Source organism: Opisthorchis viverrini (genome assembly GCF_000715545.1).
Source record: "Opisthorchis viverrini unplaced genomic scaffold opera_v5_31, whole genome shotgun sequence".
Taxonomy (NCBI): domain Eukaryota; kingdom Metazoa; phylum Platyhelminthes; class Trematoda; order Opisthorchiida; family Opisthorchiidae; genus Opisthorchis; species Opisthorchis viverrini.
Window position 1 is genome coordinate 939298 of NW_008751688.1, and position 13071 is coordinate 952368.

Genomic DNA, 13071 nt, shown 5'->3' on the forward strand with positions numbered 1-13071 from the left:
CCACGTTCGGGTCTTGTATGCGTGTTTCGGAGACACAGCACACATCAATTTTAAGGGAGTACAAGGTTTCACCAAGCATTGCCTGTTTTCCAATTTGACATAGAGTACGGACGTTAAAAGCACCTATATATCTCGTGGGTTTAGAAAGGTGTTATTTTGTTTAATCTTTGTAGGCAGCGAGGAGCATAAGGCCCTTCGGTCAGAGACTGACAGTCAAATGGCCCAGCGACGTTTGCTTGTGCAGTGGGAAGGGGTTGGGGGGACATCGGTGGACGCTGAACTGCGCGGGTAAACGATACTTCCCGGTTGCCCAGGCCGAGGGAGGGAATTTGGTTGAGGTAGCTCGTACTTCAATCGGGTAGCATGACAGCTAGGCACCGGAAAGGTGTAACAACTGAACAATAATAATTATTATTGTTATTTTACTATCGTACTCATTCCCATACCAACGAACTGTGGCCCCCCACCCATTGAGACGTCTATTGAGAACTGGCTATCCACCACAAAGAAGTCGGATACACAGATTTCAATACATAGGTGGAACACCTCCGTTGATCAGAAGCCTGACCGCAAAACGTAGTGACAATGGTACAACTCTGTGCTGATCGTTTGTTTCCCAGCAGTACTGGGTGCCTTTGTGTTGCCTGGCGTCTCCCTGTCGCACAGCAGTCTCGAGATCAAACTGACTACATTGTCGTCAGGTACCGATGGTGCGTTTCAGTCCTGGACTGCATATCGTTTTGGTACACATTGACTCAGACTAAACCTCTATTCAGTGCAGGTTTTCATTAGACATTCCAGGTGAAACCCAGTAACGAGTTCGCAGTTTGACAGTAGAGAAACTTTGTGAGTCTACTGCGCAGTGCACTATAAGGACATCGGCCGAAACTGTGATGAGATAGCCACCGCTATACATGCCAGAAATTCTGCTTGTTGTTTTTCGAAGCAAGTGTGCGGATACTACTGGAACTCAGAACGGTCACTTTCACTCCTTCATAAGAGGCACCCTATCCCTTTGAGCTCATAGTATAATTTTACTAGACGATCAATCAGACGACAGCTTACGCGTAGACTGTAGCGAGAGAGCTGTGGTGGGACCAGAAAGCTGAAGAAATGAAAATAGGGCAATACGGCTAAGAATTCTCAAAAGCTGTTTCAGCTAACCCGCAAAACAAGCCCCAAAAAGACTTCCTTAAGTTAATCAAAAATAATATTGGGAGCCCAGTACAAAATATAGACAAGCGTCTAGATCGATGTGTTGGAAATTTTCAACAGTTTAGTTAATCATCCGCTCCTGTACCTATGTCTTTCATTTGCTACACTCATTTTGAGGTGGTCTGTGAGTTTAAATCCTCGATCAGTTACTGAATTACTACTATGCGTTTCTGCCTTGAAGCATTCCCCACAGTGATTTCTCCTATTCCTGCACCGTGTCAACTCAGTTAGTTTGGAACATCTGGACGGTGACCATGAATGAGCATCGCGTTCCTCCAGCTATAATTCCATAACATGAACTCTTGCGCACTTAACTTTTGCTTCGTACATACTCCCGTCTGCGACTGGCCGCCACGCCACCCGAAGGAAGAACGAGGGCTGGACTGCTGCCAGGTTACCCAAACCTAGACAGCAGTTGAACCTAGAACCTTCCTGTCAGTAAGTTCGCACGTTAACAAGTGAGGCAGTCAGGAAAGCTTCCCCAGAATCATATATTACAATTGGTAAGGAATCCGTACAAAATGATGGACTTACATGACCCTCAAATTACTCTGGAGGTACTTTGTGTCTGTTTTTTACGGTCCTCAGTAATTTTCGCATCGTATTACCGGAGTTTGCGGCAGACCCCTCGTTTTCCTGCGATCCTACTCAGAGATTGGCCAAGAAATTATTCACGGAAATTTCCTATCCGGCAATCTCGTTGGATGGCGTGTGATATTTGGTTCATGCAGGTGCGTATAATTCTCAATCAATCACTCAATTTATCAGCTATAAACCGTGTGCCATAGGCACACTGGTTCCAGCTGGTACAGTTTCGATCACCGGAACACGGGAAAGTGGGATACAAAGCCAAGCCTCGGAGGCGAGGGCACAATCTCTAACACACCACTACGCGCCACTACGCTCCCCAATAACGCACTGATGGTGTCACCTCAACTGGTGATAAAACGTTTGCAATCAAGTTGCCCAGCTCAGCGAACAAGCCAACGACCATCTAGGCTACCTGAGATATCAACATTTCCCTCGATAGAACACACTGACATCTTCCGTATGTCCCCTGTGCGTAGGGGCCACGTCTCTGATCCATAAGGTAGTGCGGATCACACCATCGCGGTGTAAACTCTTCCCTTGACAGACAAACTCACGTCACGTCGACGCCATAGATGTCAGAGGTTGGTAAAAGCTGACCCGGCCTTTCCGATTCGAGAAATAACCCCATCTCTAGCCAGTCCACCGGGGCCTAGATAGTTGTCCAGTTAAACCAATTTATTTACCACGCTGACTGGATCACCTGCAAGCATGAGGTGTGGGCTTGATCCCACCCAGTCTTGTAGCAGTACTTTGCGCTTTGCCAGTGTGAAGCACATGCCAAACCGTGTGGCAGAGTTATTGCAGTCATTTTAAATCGTTTGCACTTGGGAGGGATCTGAACCAAGGAGAGCCATATCGTCCGCATACTCAATGTCCGTGAGGGAACGTCCCGGGAGCATTTCGATTCCCGGAATTTCAGAGGCAGGCAGAGAAATTTCAAGCAGTATATCAATAACAAAGTTGAAGAGGAAAGGGGAAAGAAGACAGCCTTGTTTTAAACCACTGGATTAGGTGAACTCAGGCGAGCTTCCCGTATACTCGCGTATAATTCTCTTATCCATCAATACATACGATGGATCACCGTACATTCAAATCTAGTCAAACTGTTATGCTGTTAAAGTTGAAGGATTAACTCGAAAACGAGTCCTTATATCCACCGAAAAGACCGCGATTATGAACTGGTACTGCTGGAATAGGTGGGCATCCCTCATGTCAAGTTCAGCTCAGGGAAAGTGATTGATCGCATTTCAAATTCTCTCGTAAAACGATGCTTCAAAAGTTGTGCACATCCACACTGATCATAAACTTGGTAAATAGCCACCGATAAATATTTGCTGCGAAGTTGAAGGTCCTGAGCAACAGTGGGTCAAATCAAGACGCACTGGCGACCTTAATATCATTTCGCACATTACATATGTGAAGGAATCTCCCAGTGATTGAAGGATACGCGGACAATAAATACAACGAACTGATTCATGGAGAGCATGAGAGTAATTTGGGAAGCGGGGAAAAAGTACTTCAAGATGTTTGCCCTGGGAAAAACCTCGACACTTTGCCCTCAATCCTCCTTTTATTGTCCACTATGACAAAATCACAATGTGGACTGAGTCAAGTGCGCGGAAAATAAGTCAAAGCACAAAAGACAATGAAAGATCTCGAAACACAAGACAGATGATTTACGTTGGATTTTCTCCTTGGCTCAAAGATACTTGGGTGCTACTAAAAATAGGAACGACCCCGCAGAAAAGACAACTGTAACCACTTCTAGTCTACGCCAACCGAACAAAATGAGACAGACCTGCTTCAAACCCAACACTTCTGGTGGCAGTGATATCCGCGAAGTCACGGCTGTTCCGGGTCCATATAATTCTCCCTGGACAATCTGTCGACCACACTGACCGAAGGCGTTGTTGCCCATGGTAAACAGAAGGGGTCGGCCACGTATTCGTCCATCCTGCTCAGCCTGCGGTTCCAGACCAACGACACTATGAGCACGACCACAAGCAATGTGCGCGAGGGAAAGGTGTTCCGTTTCGGATTTGCTCAACGGTAGAAGTATTGAGTGCGGTGCTGGCACAACATGAATCGGTCTGGAATCCGGTGTTTCACTCTTCAACCCAAAGATCTGCATACCAGAAGAGGAAATCAAAGTATGACAATGTAAAATGCGCTTGACGCGTATTCTATAGGACCAGTTCCTGACAGCTCGCAATACATCATTTACTGCCCTCGTACGTCTGTCTACTTTATACGAACTGCGTGTAATCTGGTAGCCGCAGTCGTCCTGTGAGATCTTTAGCTGCCCAGATCTTACAGACCCTGTGGACACCTCAAGCCCAAGGGTAAGAACCAGGTGACGAAAATTTGCTTCTAATGAGAGCAACAAAAGTCAAGGCAACAGCTCCCCGCTTTTTGTTTTGCTATCCATTTTATAACGGCCGAGTATCTCGCGACCCTGACCCCATTTTATTAAGTCCATTTTCGACCAGATGAAATTTTTAGTCAAGATACGCCGATGTTCGGAGTAAAGAATGATGGGTTCGACTTCTCGGTTACACCTGAACATCTCGTTCTGAAGACCCCGTTTGACCTGTAAGGTTAGATGATGACCTACGGTGGTAACTCTGGAAGCGTACAGATTGGGTAGTAAATATTCTGTTAGAGTGGAGCAACTGCTTGCAAACATTGTAGAACTAGAACTTTATGTATTTAGAGTAACATAACCAAAAAGAAGTAAACCCAGCATGACACAAGCCTCTGGGACGACACGTAATAGAACACCTGAATGAACCATGGGCGTTGGAAGGAAAGCTGGATAGCCTGTACTTGCCGCAGTGGCTAACATTCCCAATTCAGTACGATAAAATCCGATGTAGCCTCAATACCTAATGTGAAAAACCCAAGTAGACAGGTCAATAATATCCTTCTGATCTTTGGAAAAACGGATATCGTACCACATCATATAAATTCACGAAGGTGCATCAGTGAGGAAGGTCTGTTGATCCCTCCGGTACTGCGGACAATTAACGCTTCAGCGTCTACCCGGTTGCATGGCGCTAATAGCGCATGTGTCGTTTCAGTTTCCATGGGTAATGATCTAAGAGTCGTCACCGAAATTGTATGGGCAATGCAGGCAACTAGAGTTGGAAGTGATGTGGAAGAAGGATAATCCGCGCGAGTAAAGGTTATTCCCTGGTGACCAGTTTCGGGAAAGGAAAGCTGTTTACTGTACTCCACCTTGATCGTGACTGAAAAACCTAAACCATAAGATAGAGGAATAGTCACTCTCCATCCAGGGTTCTCCCAGTGATCTTAGACTGAATAATGCAGCCCAGAAAGAAGAATGTGCCACGATTTTTTTCGGATAACCAACCCGAAGTCACGGTCTCAAAGTATGACCTACTTGGAGTGGGGAGCTGGACCGGCTTTGGAGGTATCCAAGTTCGGCTCCTAGGACTGGTGCACACTGTAGGTGCTTTTGGAACCATATCAGAATCTTGCTTCTCAATACTCCCAATACTCATCAGTAGATTCATCACCCCATTTGCCAAGAGAGCCAGATGTATGTCCCTCACTGAGAATACCGTGACATAAGGGATTGTATACGTTCTTCTCTGGAGTGATCATCTCCAGAATACACCACGTGGGAGAGATCTAGCCAGCTGCTTGGAGCATGTTTACACTATAGCCGCGTATATGTGTGAGTTTCTGTAGCGTTGCTCATGAGAATCCGGGTTCTAACAATTGCTAACCAAATACAACCGCAGAGCAGCTAGGATGATGTCACATCCAATGGGTTCCAGTCCCTTTGCAACGGAGTAGTACACAAAAGCAAACGGTTTAGATAACAAAAGACAATAGGACTCCTTCTACAAATTGGCAGTAGCCTACCTGTCCTAGTTGGCCATCTGAATTGATCCCGCACCCGTAAAGAGTACGTCGGTGCCGGTTGTCTCCACAAATATACATGGTGAACCCGTAACCACAAGCCGCCATGACGGGGTCATCTAGATTCCGGAGTCGTGCAGGATAATGAAGTCCCCATTTTGGAGACCACGAACCTCCTACAAATTTTTGTAAGCTACAAAAAACTGAAAGGAACAACTCACCTTGAGGAACGATCAAATTTTCTATACCTAGCGCTCCGGTTGTAGCCAAGCCAAACACATAGGCTCGGTTGCCTTTCCAGTGCATGTCAACGGCAAGATCGTGAACTGTACTGTCCCGAAGTTCTTGTTTCTTAGCTACCTTTTTCGATGCATGGGCGGCTGGTATGCGGATAACTTCATGAAAAACCCAACTTAGATTTTTCCACATGAATGACCGCTTCATGTTCCGCAACCCTAAAAATACGGAAAATCAGTTTAAAAATCCAACAGTGTTGGAGAAACTTGGTTAAAGACTCTAGGTTTCAGGGCGGCCGTAACCACACATTCATCAAACAGACCGATACGAGAAAACCATGAATTTCAAAACCCAAACCCAGAGTTCGACTAAAATCACCCCATCAGGAGCATGAGCTAGCGTAAAGATTAGGTCTCAAACACACAGCAGGAAAGGTTTTAATTCGATCAGTATCTACTTACTTTGTCCGTCTTCTGCGAAATCAAGCTCGAAAGAGCTCAGTGCTTAAGACGTAAACTTACTGACCGGACGGTCCCTGGTTCGAACACATCACAGCATCTCGACTGTTTATGTCTAGGCTAGGGCAACCTGACAGTATCTCGTGCTATCTGCTTCGGTTTGTTCTGCAAAAGCCAGCTCCCATCCCCGTTATTAATGGTGAGGTTTGGGAGGGTGGTGACCCAAGTATGTTTGCAGCCATGAAATCCGTAAATTTATTGAAGCTTTAGGCGTCTGGGCTGGTAACGACTCACATTTTTAGCTGGCCGTTCGGACGTTGGCGACAAACGATTCGATGAGCTCAGTGGCGACCCTTCCTCGCTAATTAGTTTTCCCGAGCATGAAGTGCAGCCGAAGATCCAAGATACTTAAACACCTCAGACGTCGCGACAGATGGATGGTGGTCCCATTGCCGCAATGCACGTTCAGTTCAGGATCAACTCGAAATTACCAGTGGTGACCACGTGAACAGTGCAGTTGCATTTAGTACCGAATGAAAAACCTTCGCTTAGCACGCAGCTGAAGCGACCGTTCGCCATTGTTCATACCTACCATGTCCAAATCAATTGGAACACCCAAAAAGCCCCTCCTGCACTAACTCTGTGCATCTGTGCACTCATACGCTCGTTAGCCAAAGCAATGCTTTGGATTTCACCTCACTGTGATGGTTGAAAAAGTCACAAAAGCTATCCTTGGTGGTGTTGTAACAATAGTCTGCTAAGAAGCAGACATGCGAAACGGGTGGTGATTCCCTCAGAAAAGTTACTAAGAACTTCATACGGGCGGATGTCAATGAGGGCTGCGTCAAGCTTGCCCATTCCGCCAGGCGATACAGGATACCAACCTTTGTACTAGCTGTAACAGAGGCCCCAGGATCACCAGAGTAGCACCAACGGGCGAGAATGTAAGGTAACGGGACAACACCAGTGCCTTAACCTTGAACTCATGTTTCCAATACGTCAACACATTGTGAAACAGCTTAGTCGTTGAGGCGCGAGGCTATTGACCCAGTGATCTGTGGTTCGAACCTAACCCTAGCTCTTCCGCTGATTCTCAAATGGCACTGGAAACCGAAGAATAATGTATTGTGCCCTCAAACGCTTGGAAGCGCCCCACGATACTGTGTGAAATTATTCCTTCTATAAAAGTGTATTGCAAGCAAAGCTTGCTTAGCCATGCTCTGACATAAACTAATAACTCCACATCATGACGGTATACCACGCAGGCCTAATACTCAAGATAAACGCAGATCGAGTGCTCCGATAATTCAGAGGTGTGAAAACATTTAGGTGCCCACCATCTGGGCCACCTTCACCCAGTTTCGGGCGCCCGCCATGTATCTTGTTGAAACGCATGACTATATGGTGGAGATTATCCTCCCATAGCTGGGTTCAACAAGAGTTATAAAACTTGACCAATACACCGGCACTGGTTTATCGAGTGTATATTTACTAATTTCCCGTAGAACAAGTGCTCTGAGTGATGATAAATCTGAAGGCGATCAATGAGACTTCAAACGTAGAAGAAAAGATGAATAAAAAGTAAACAGATATTGAATGCTGGATTACGGGAAGAGCCACAGAATAATGAGACTCCTCAAACGAAAAGGACACTTGGGTATTCAGTGTCATCCCAAGCTTGATGATCGTTTCTCCGGAATTATGCTTCAAATGGGGCCAAATAAACAGAGTACAATACGAAGTATAAACAGATTAATATTCCCTAAAGATTAAATACTTGATCTGGGGTTTATTAGGTTCCCCAAACCCAAAACTTTCGCAGACCCTCCGAACAGGGACTCCCGCCACAGGTTTCATATTATATATTTACATATAACTCGAGTGAGCTCGAGGTATTTGTGGTTAAGGCGCAAAGGTGTTGAACCGGAGGTCCGTCGTTCGAACTCAACCACAGCATCTAAAAGGTTCCTGTCTAGGCTTGGGCAACCTGGCTGTGTCCTAGCCCTCGTGCTTCCTTTGGGTAGCGTGACAGTTGGGCACCGACGAAAGGTCGCCAGGCGAGATGGCTCAGTACTTAGAGTGCTTATTTTCTGACAGCAAGGCCGAAACCGACCTCTGTATCCCGACTTCCCTGTCTAGGGTTGGGCAACCTGGCACTAACCCAGCCCTCGTGCTTATTTCGGGTGGCACGGTAGCTAGGCACCGAGAGGGTGTTGCAGCTGAACGAATTTATAACTACGGGTGGGGGTATCCACCATCCTAAGCTTTGATGTAGGTTTGAAGATGCTTGCTCTCTAGAGCTAACACCAAACCGCTTAGCACGTGTAGGACAGAATGACTCGCACGAATTTCCGAAGGTAGGGACAGATTTCATAGTGTTCAGTCTACTACGTTCGTGGTATAATCTGAGATTTGTCGTAGGCCCGAGCTTCAACGTAAAACACACTGAAATATGTTCGGTTCGAGGTGGAATCGATAGACGACGGTCAAAAATCTGAACACAAAACTTCCAATTAACAAGAAGTTGAGCCAAATCTTGCGTTAAACATCCTGTCATCATCATCAATGACAGTGTTAGGCAGGAATCCACGCGGATCCAGAGCCAGAGCCCAGTAAGCAAGGTTGTACATCACCAATACTTACATATGAATCAATCAAACTGACAGACGCCGTATACTACACCCACTATACCGCACGTCTTTAGGCGCTGCTACGGCCGAGAAGCCTGGCCCGGTCGTGGTTGGCCCAGAATTCGGGACGCTTGCCGGTCCGGCATCAAGGCGAGATCTGATTGGTCAACAGTCTGGACCCAACAGCCAATCATGACCCAGTTTTGGCCAGATGCCGGTTGCCAATTGCGCATCCAGAACGCGTCAGAAATTCCAGAAAGTTATGACCTCTTACGCTATATATACGAAGCGCTGTACAACTGTTCTTGACTTCGTTTTGGGCGTTAATAGACCTTGTGCACCTTTGGTGGTTGTTTTGACGTGAACGCTAGCTTGGGAGGCTCAGACCGAGAACTAAGCTGTGGAAAATGCCGTTACTACAGGCAGCGACACAAGCTGCATTAGTGAAAGGAGGGCCAAAGAGTAGCAACGAAAAGCTGTGCTACGGTTAACCATGCAGCAAAGTAGTACACTGCAATTGAAGTGTGAAGGCAGTAAGACGCTTCTCCCAGACGGCTAGCATGCCCATATTCATGGAAGCAGCTGTGGTACCTTCCCCAGAAGAATGACGTGCTAGAAAAGGTTGGCCCGGAAAACCACACACTCCGATCGCCCAACGGTTGACACTGAACGCCGGCGCGTTATTCAATACCGTCAAATACTTTCAAGATCAAAGAGACTGATCCCCTCAAAAGGCACCCGCACCGTGAAGTTGCATGGGGACTGCGACAATAATGCTTTATTCTCTGCGCCCTCGGGCATTCTGAGGTTCATTAGGCCAGACGATTGAATCAACGGCTACAGGAAGGATTCCCAAAGACAGCCCAACTGATCGCCGCCAAGTGGGGCAGACTTTTGCCTGCTACCGCCTTGTGGGCCGTACCTTTGAGTCATTGGAGGACATTGCGGAACCGGATGCATATGACTGTGGCATTGGCGTAGTGATTTCACATTTATCCCCCGACGGCAGCCAGAAAGCTTTTGCACATGCAACCAGATCCCTGGAGACAACCGAGCGCAGTCACAGCCAAATGAAAAGGACGATTTGACGATCGTATTTGCCGTCAGAAATTTCCATAAAATGCTCTACGGCGCCAAGCCCAAATTCGCCAGATACAGCACCACCAACAGGAGCATTGCTCCGACGAGCGCTGCGAATATCGTGGGACACTATACCGCTACTCATTACGAATGCACTAGCCATCAAATGCAAGTTTTATGACAGCTAGAATGCCATGTCCCGGCGTGCTAAAAGCTCAGCTATCGTTGTGAATGCCAGAGACATGAATGCCAAAGTGAGCAGGCTTAACACAGCTTCTGCTTTTGGACATATTCTTCAGTGGAAGTTCCCGTCACGCAACCAAACACTCACTTTCCAGTTGCCTGGCCACTGATTCGCCGACGCCAACCCACGCGAGCTAGGGTCCCGAGACAACGATTGTCGAACCTCTGTAGACATCTCAGTCCCGCTGCTCACAGCCATACAATAAAACAGCCCGCACTATAGCCCGATAGACACATCCCCTGAGAATCAGGGATGTACCGCTTTGACGCCATTAATGTTCCAAATTATCAAACGCGACCCGATCCTCGCAGATTCACGCATCCTCCTCACCTGTACTCTAATACTAACACCAATACGACTTCCAATATACGTAAAACGCCCAGCAATTCCGAATGCCTCCACCTGGATTGTAAGTGGCGTGTTCAGTGACCGAATGTATAGGAGCATGACCTTACACTTTCTGGATGCACAGCGCATACCAAAGGACGGAGTGACTTTACTTAGTTGCACTGCGTCTTCTCTTCCTCTTCGAAAAAGTTTGATGTAGCCTGCACATTTCAAATCTACAAGGGCTGGGTCAGTAGCTGTGTGAACACCAGGTCTTTAAATACCTTGCAGTGTTTGTATCATTATTTCATTGGTTACGAAATTAAATAAGGATGAAGTGGGTAGGCACCCCTGATGGACACCGTTTTGTGTAAGAAAACCTTTGAAGAGCTACCCGTATACTCTCACACACCCGGAATTCCAAGACTACAAAGTGTTTATTGCCGATAAATCTCCGGTTTATTTCTTGATGGCCAAGCGCGTTAAAAAGAGTAGACCAGTAAACTGGGTCAAATGCGCCTTGGAAATCCGAGACTACCAAGATTATGGATCAATAGTACGTATAACTTTAACCCATCTTTAAACAAGGTGGATGGGTGGCAGTTCTGACCAGAAGCTCGGTGGTGCTTGACAGAACATATGCAATCACAAACCTCCAAGGCCGTAAGGGGTACCACGTTCACCATTCGGAGTTCTACGTCAGCTATGGTCTCCAGATGAGCGGCAGCTGGTGGACACAACAACCGCCGTTGAAAGAATTCGGCCCAACGATTCAGGCATTCTTCTTTATTCATCATGGTTGCTCCTTTCCGATCCTTGACGGTTCCGCCCGCCAGTGGTTTCCGGGGGCCGGTTGCACGGACTGAATAAAATAATCTCCGGGCGCTATCGGCTTTTTGGGCCTCTTCCATTTCCCTGGCTTTGTGTTTCCACCAGACTTCACGGTCAGCTCACGCGCTCGCTTCCAATTGACATCTGAGAATTTGTCGCTCCAAGTTGTGTTCGGTACCGGGTGGGATATTTCTCTGCGATTTAAGCAGTGCTGCCATTCGGTCTGATATCCGGTGCTTGAATAGGCCTGGTCATCATCGTCATCATCCAAATAAACCGGGCGTATCCCGCCGCATCGTATCCATAATCATTTCAAATATGACCGTCTCGACATCAGACAGTATTCAGATGTAGTAGAACAGACCGCCGTGCGTACTTGTGGTCAAGCGCCTTCAGGACATTCCTCAACTTCAACCTAGATGGAAGTCTCGGCCAGAAAAAATTTTGTAAAACATTTCCCCCCCCCCCAAATTTCGCGAACAGGTTGTCTGGCATTGGCAGAGGTCTCATTGACAGCAGTGAGACCGGTGGAGAAAGTCGCATATAAGCGGATGGTCCCACTAGCCCTCTTCACCAATACGATCGGTGCGGCCCGTGAAGGGGCGTTGGTCGGTTGGATAATACAAGCCTTCTGCAGTCGGTCCAGTTCCCGGTCAACGATGGACAATGGTGCATATGGTACTGGGCGTTTCGGCCCAGAAACTGGCATGGCACTAGGGCGGACACACTTTGGCCTTGCTTCTGAGCACCGTCCAAGCCTGTCGGCGAATATAATTGCACGGCGTTGAAGGAGGTCCTCAATCGAACGCTCCAAAAGACAAGTTAGCTTCATGGCGTCTCCAGGTATGGTATGCATGAAGCTGCAAACAGGATTGACCGATTTTTTAGTAGAATTAGCTTATCGGCCCAATCCAGCCCCGCGGTATCAAATTAAGGGAATGGCCAAACATAGACTGTGGCTTGGGCTGTAGAGCCATTAAGGGAGCAGTCAGCGCCGCCTATCAGTTTCAGCTTACCTCCAAAATCTCTCAGTCGGTTTTATATACGGCTCACAAATTCGTTTACATTCTCATTTACTGAGTAGCGTGATGTCGGTGCCCATATGTCCACGTGGACACCATCAGTCAAGTCACCTACTTCAATCACAGCGTACGTTGTGCTTCAGGTTGAAGATCATACCAGCATGCTGACCAATCCGGTGAAGCAGCAAAGTGCTTATGTATGTATCTTTGGAGGACTGGAGCCTGCATTCAAAGAGGCACTTGAATCGGTTTTCCGTCATTGAACTGATCTTGAAGCGCTCATATTTCCGATTGGCAACACCAGCAAATATGATGGAGTGATCATCGTCGTTCCAGAAACTGTAACAAATAATGAACGGTGACGATTGGTCACGGAATTTGTAACAATATTTTGACCAGTCCATCAAGGATGAGCATGCGGAGCAGCTCAGATAAAATGCGGTTCGTATACCGTTCATGGTCCGGTGTGCCGAGAATTCGCATGAAGTATGCGCAGAACTGTGGGCAAATACGAGCTCCGTGATTTTTGCCGCGGTTGCACTGGCTGA

General features: G+C 47.1%; 1 protein-coding gene across 1 annotated transcript in view; it reads right to left on the reverse strand.

Moving 5' to 3' along the window:
- T265_02568 (hypothetical protein) overlaps nt 1–11581 on the reverse strand; it is a gene marked incomplete at both ends in the record, with an annotated part of 20952 nt that extends 9371 nt beyond the window's left edge. The window contains 5 exons of the mRNA XM_009166847.1: nt 3605–3931; nt 5698–5870; nt 5916–6149; nt 7727–7814; nt 11324–11581. Of these exons, the coding sequence (XP_009165111.1) occupies nt 3605–3931; nt 5698–5870; nt 5916–6149; nt 7727–7814; nt 11324–11581 (1080 nt within the window). The remainder of the gene's footprint in view (nt 1–3604; nt 3932–5697; nt 5871–5915; nt 6150–7726; nt 7815–11323) is intronic.
- Nucleotides 11582–13071: the final 1490 nt, after the last annotated feature.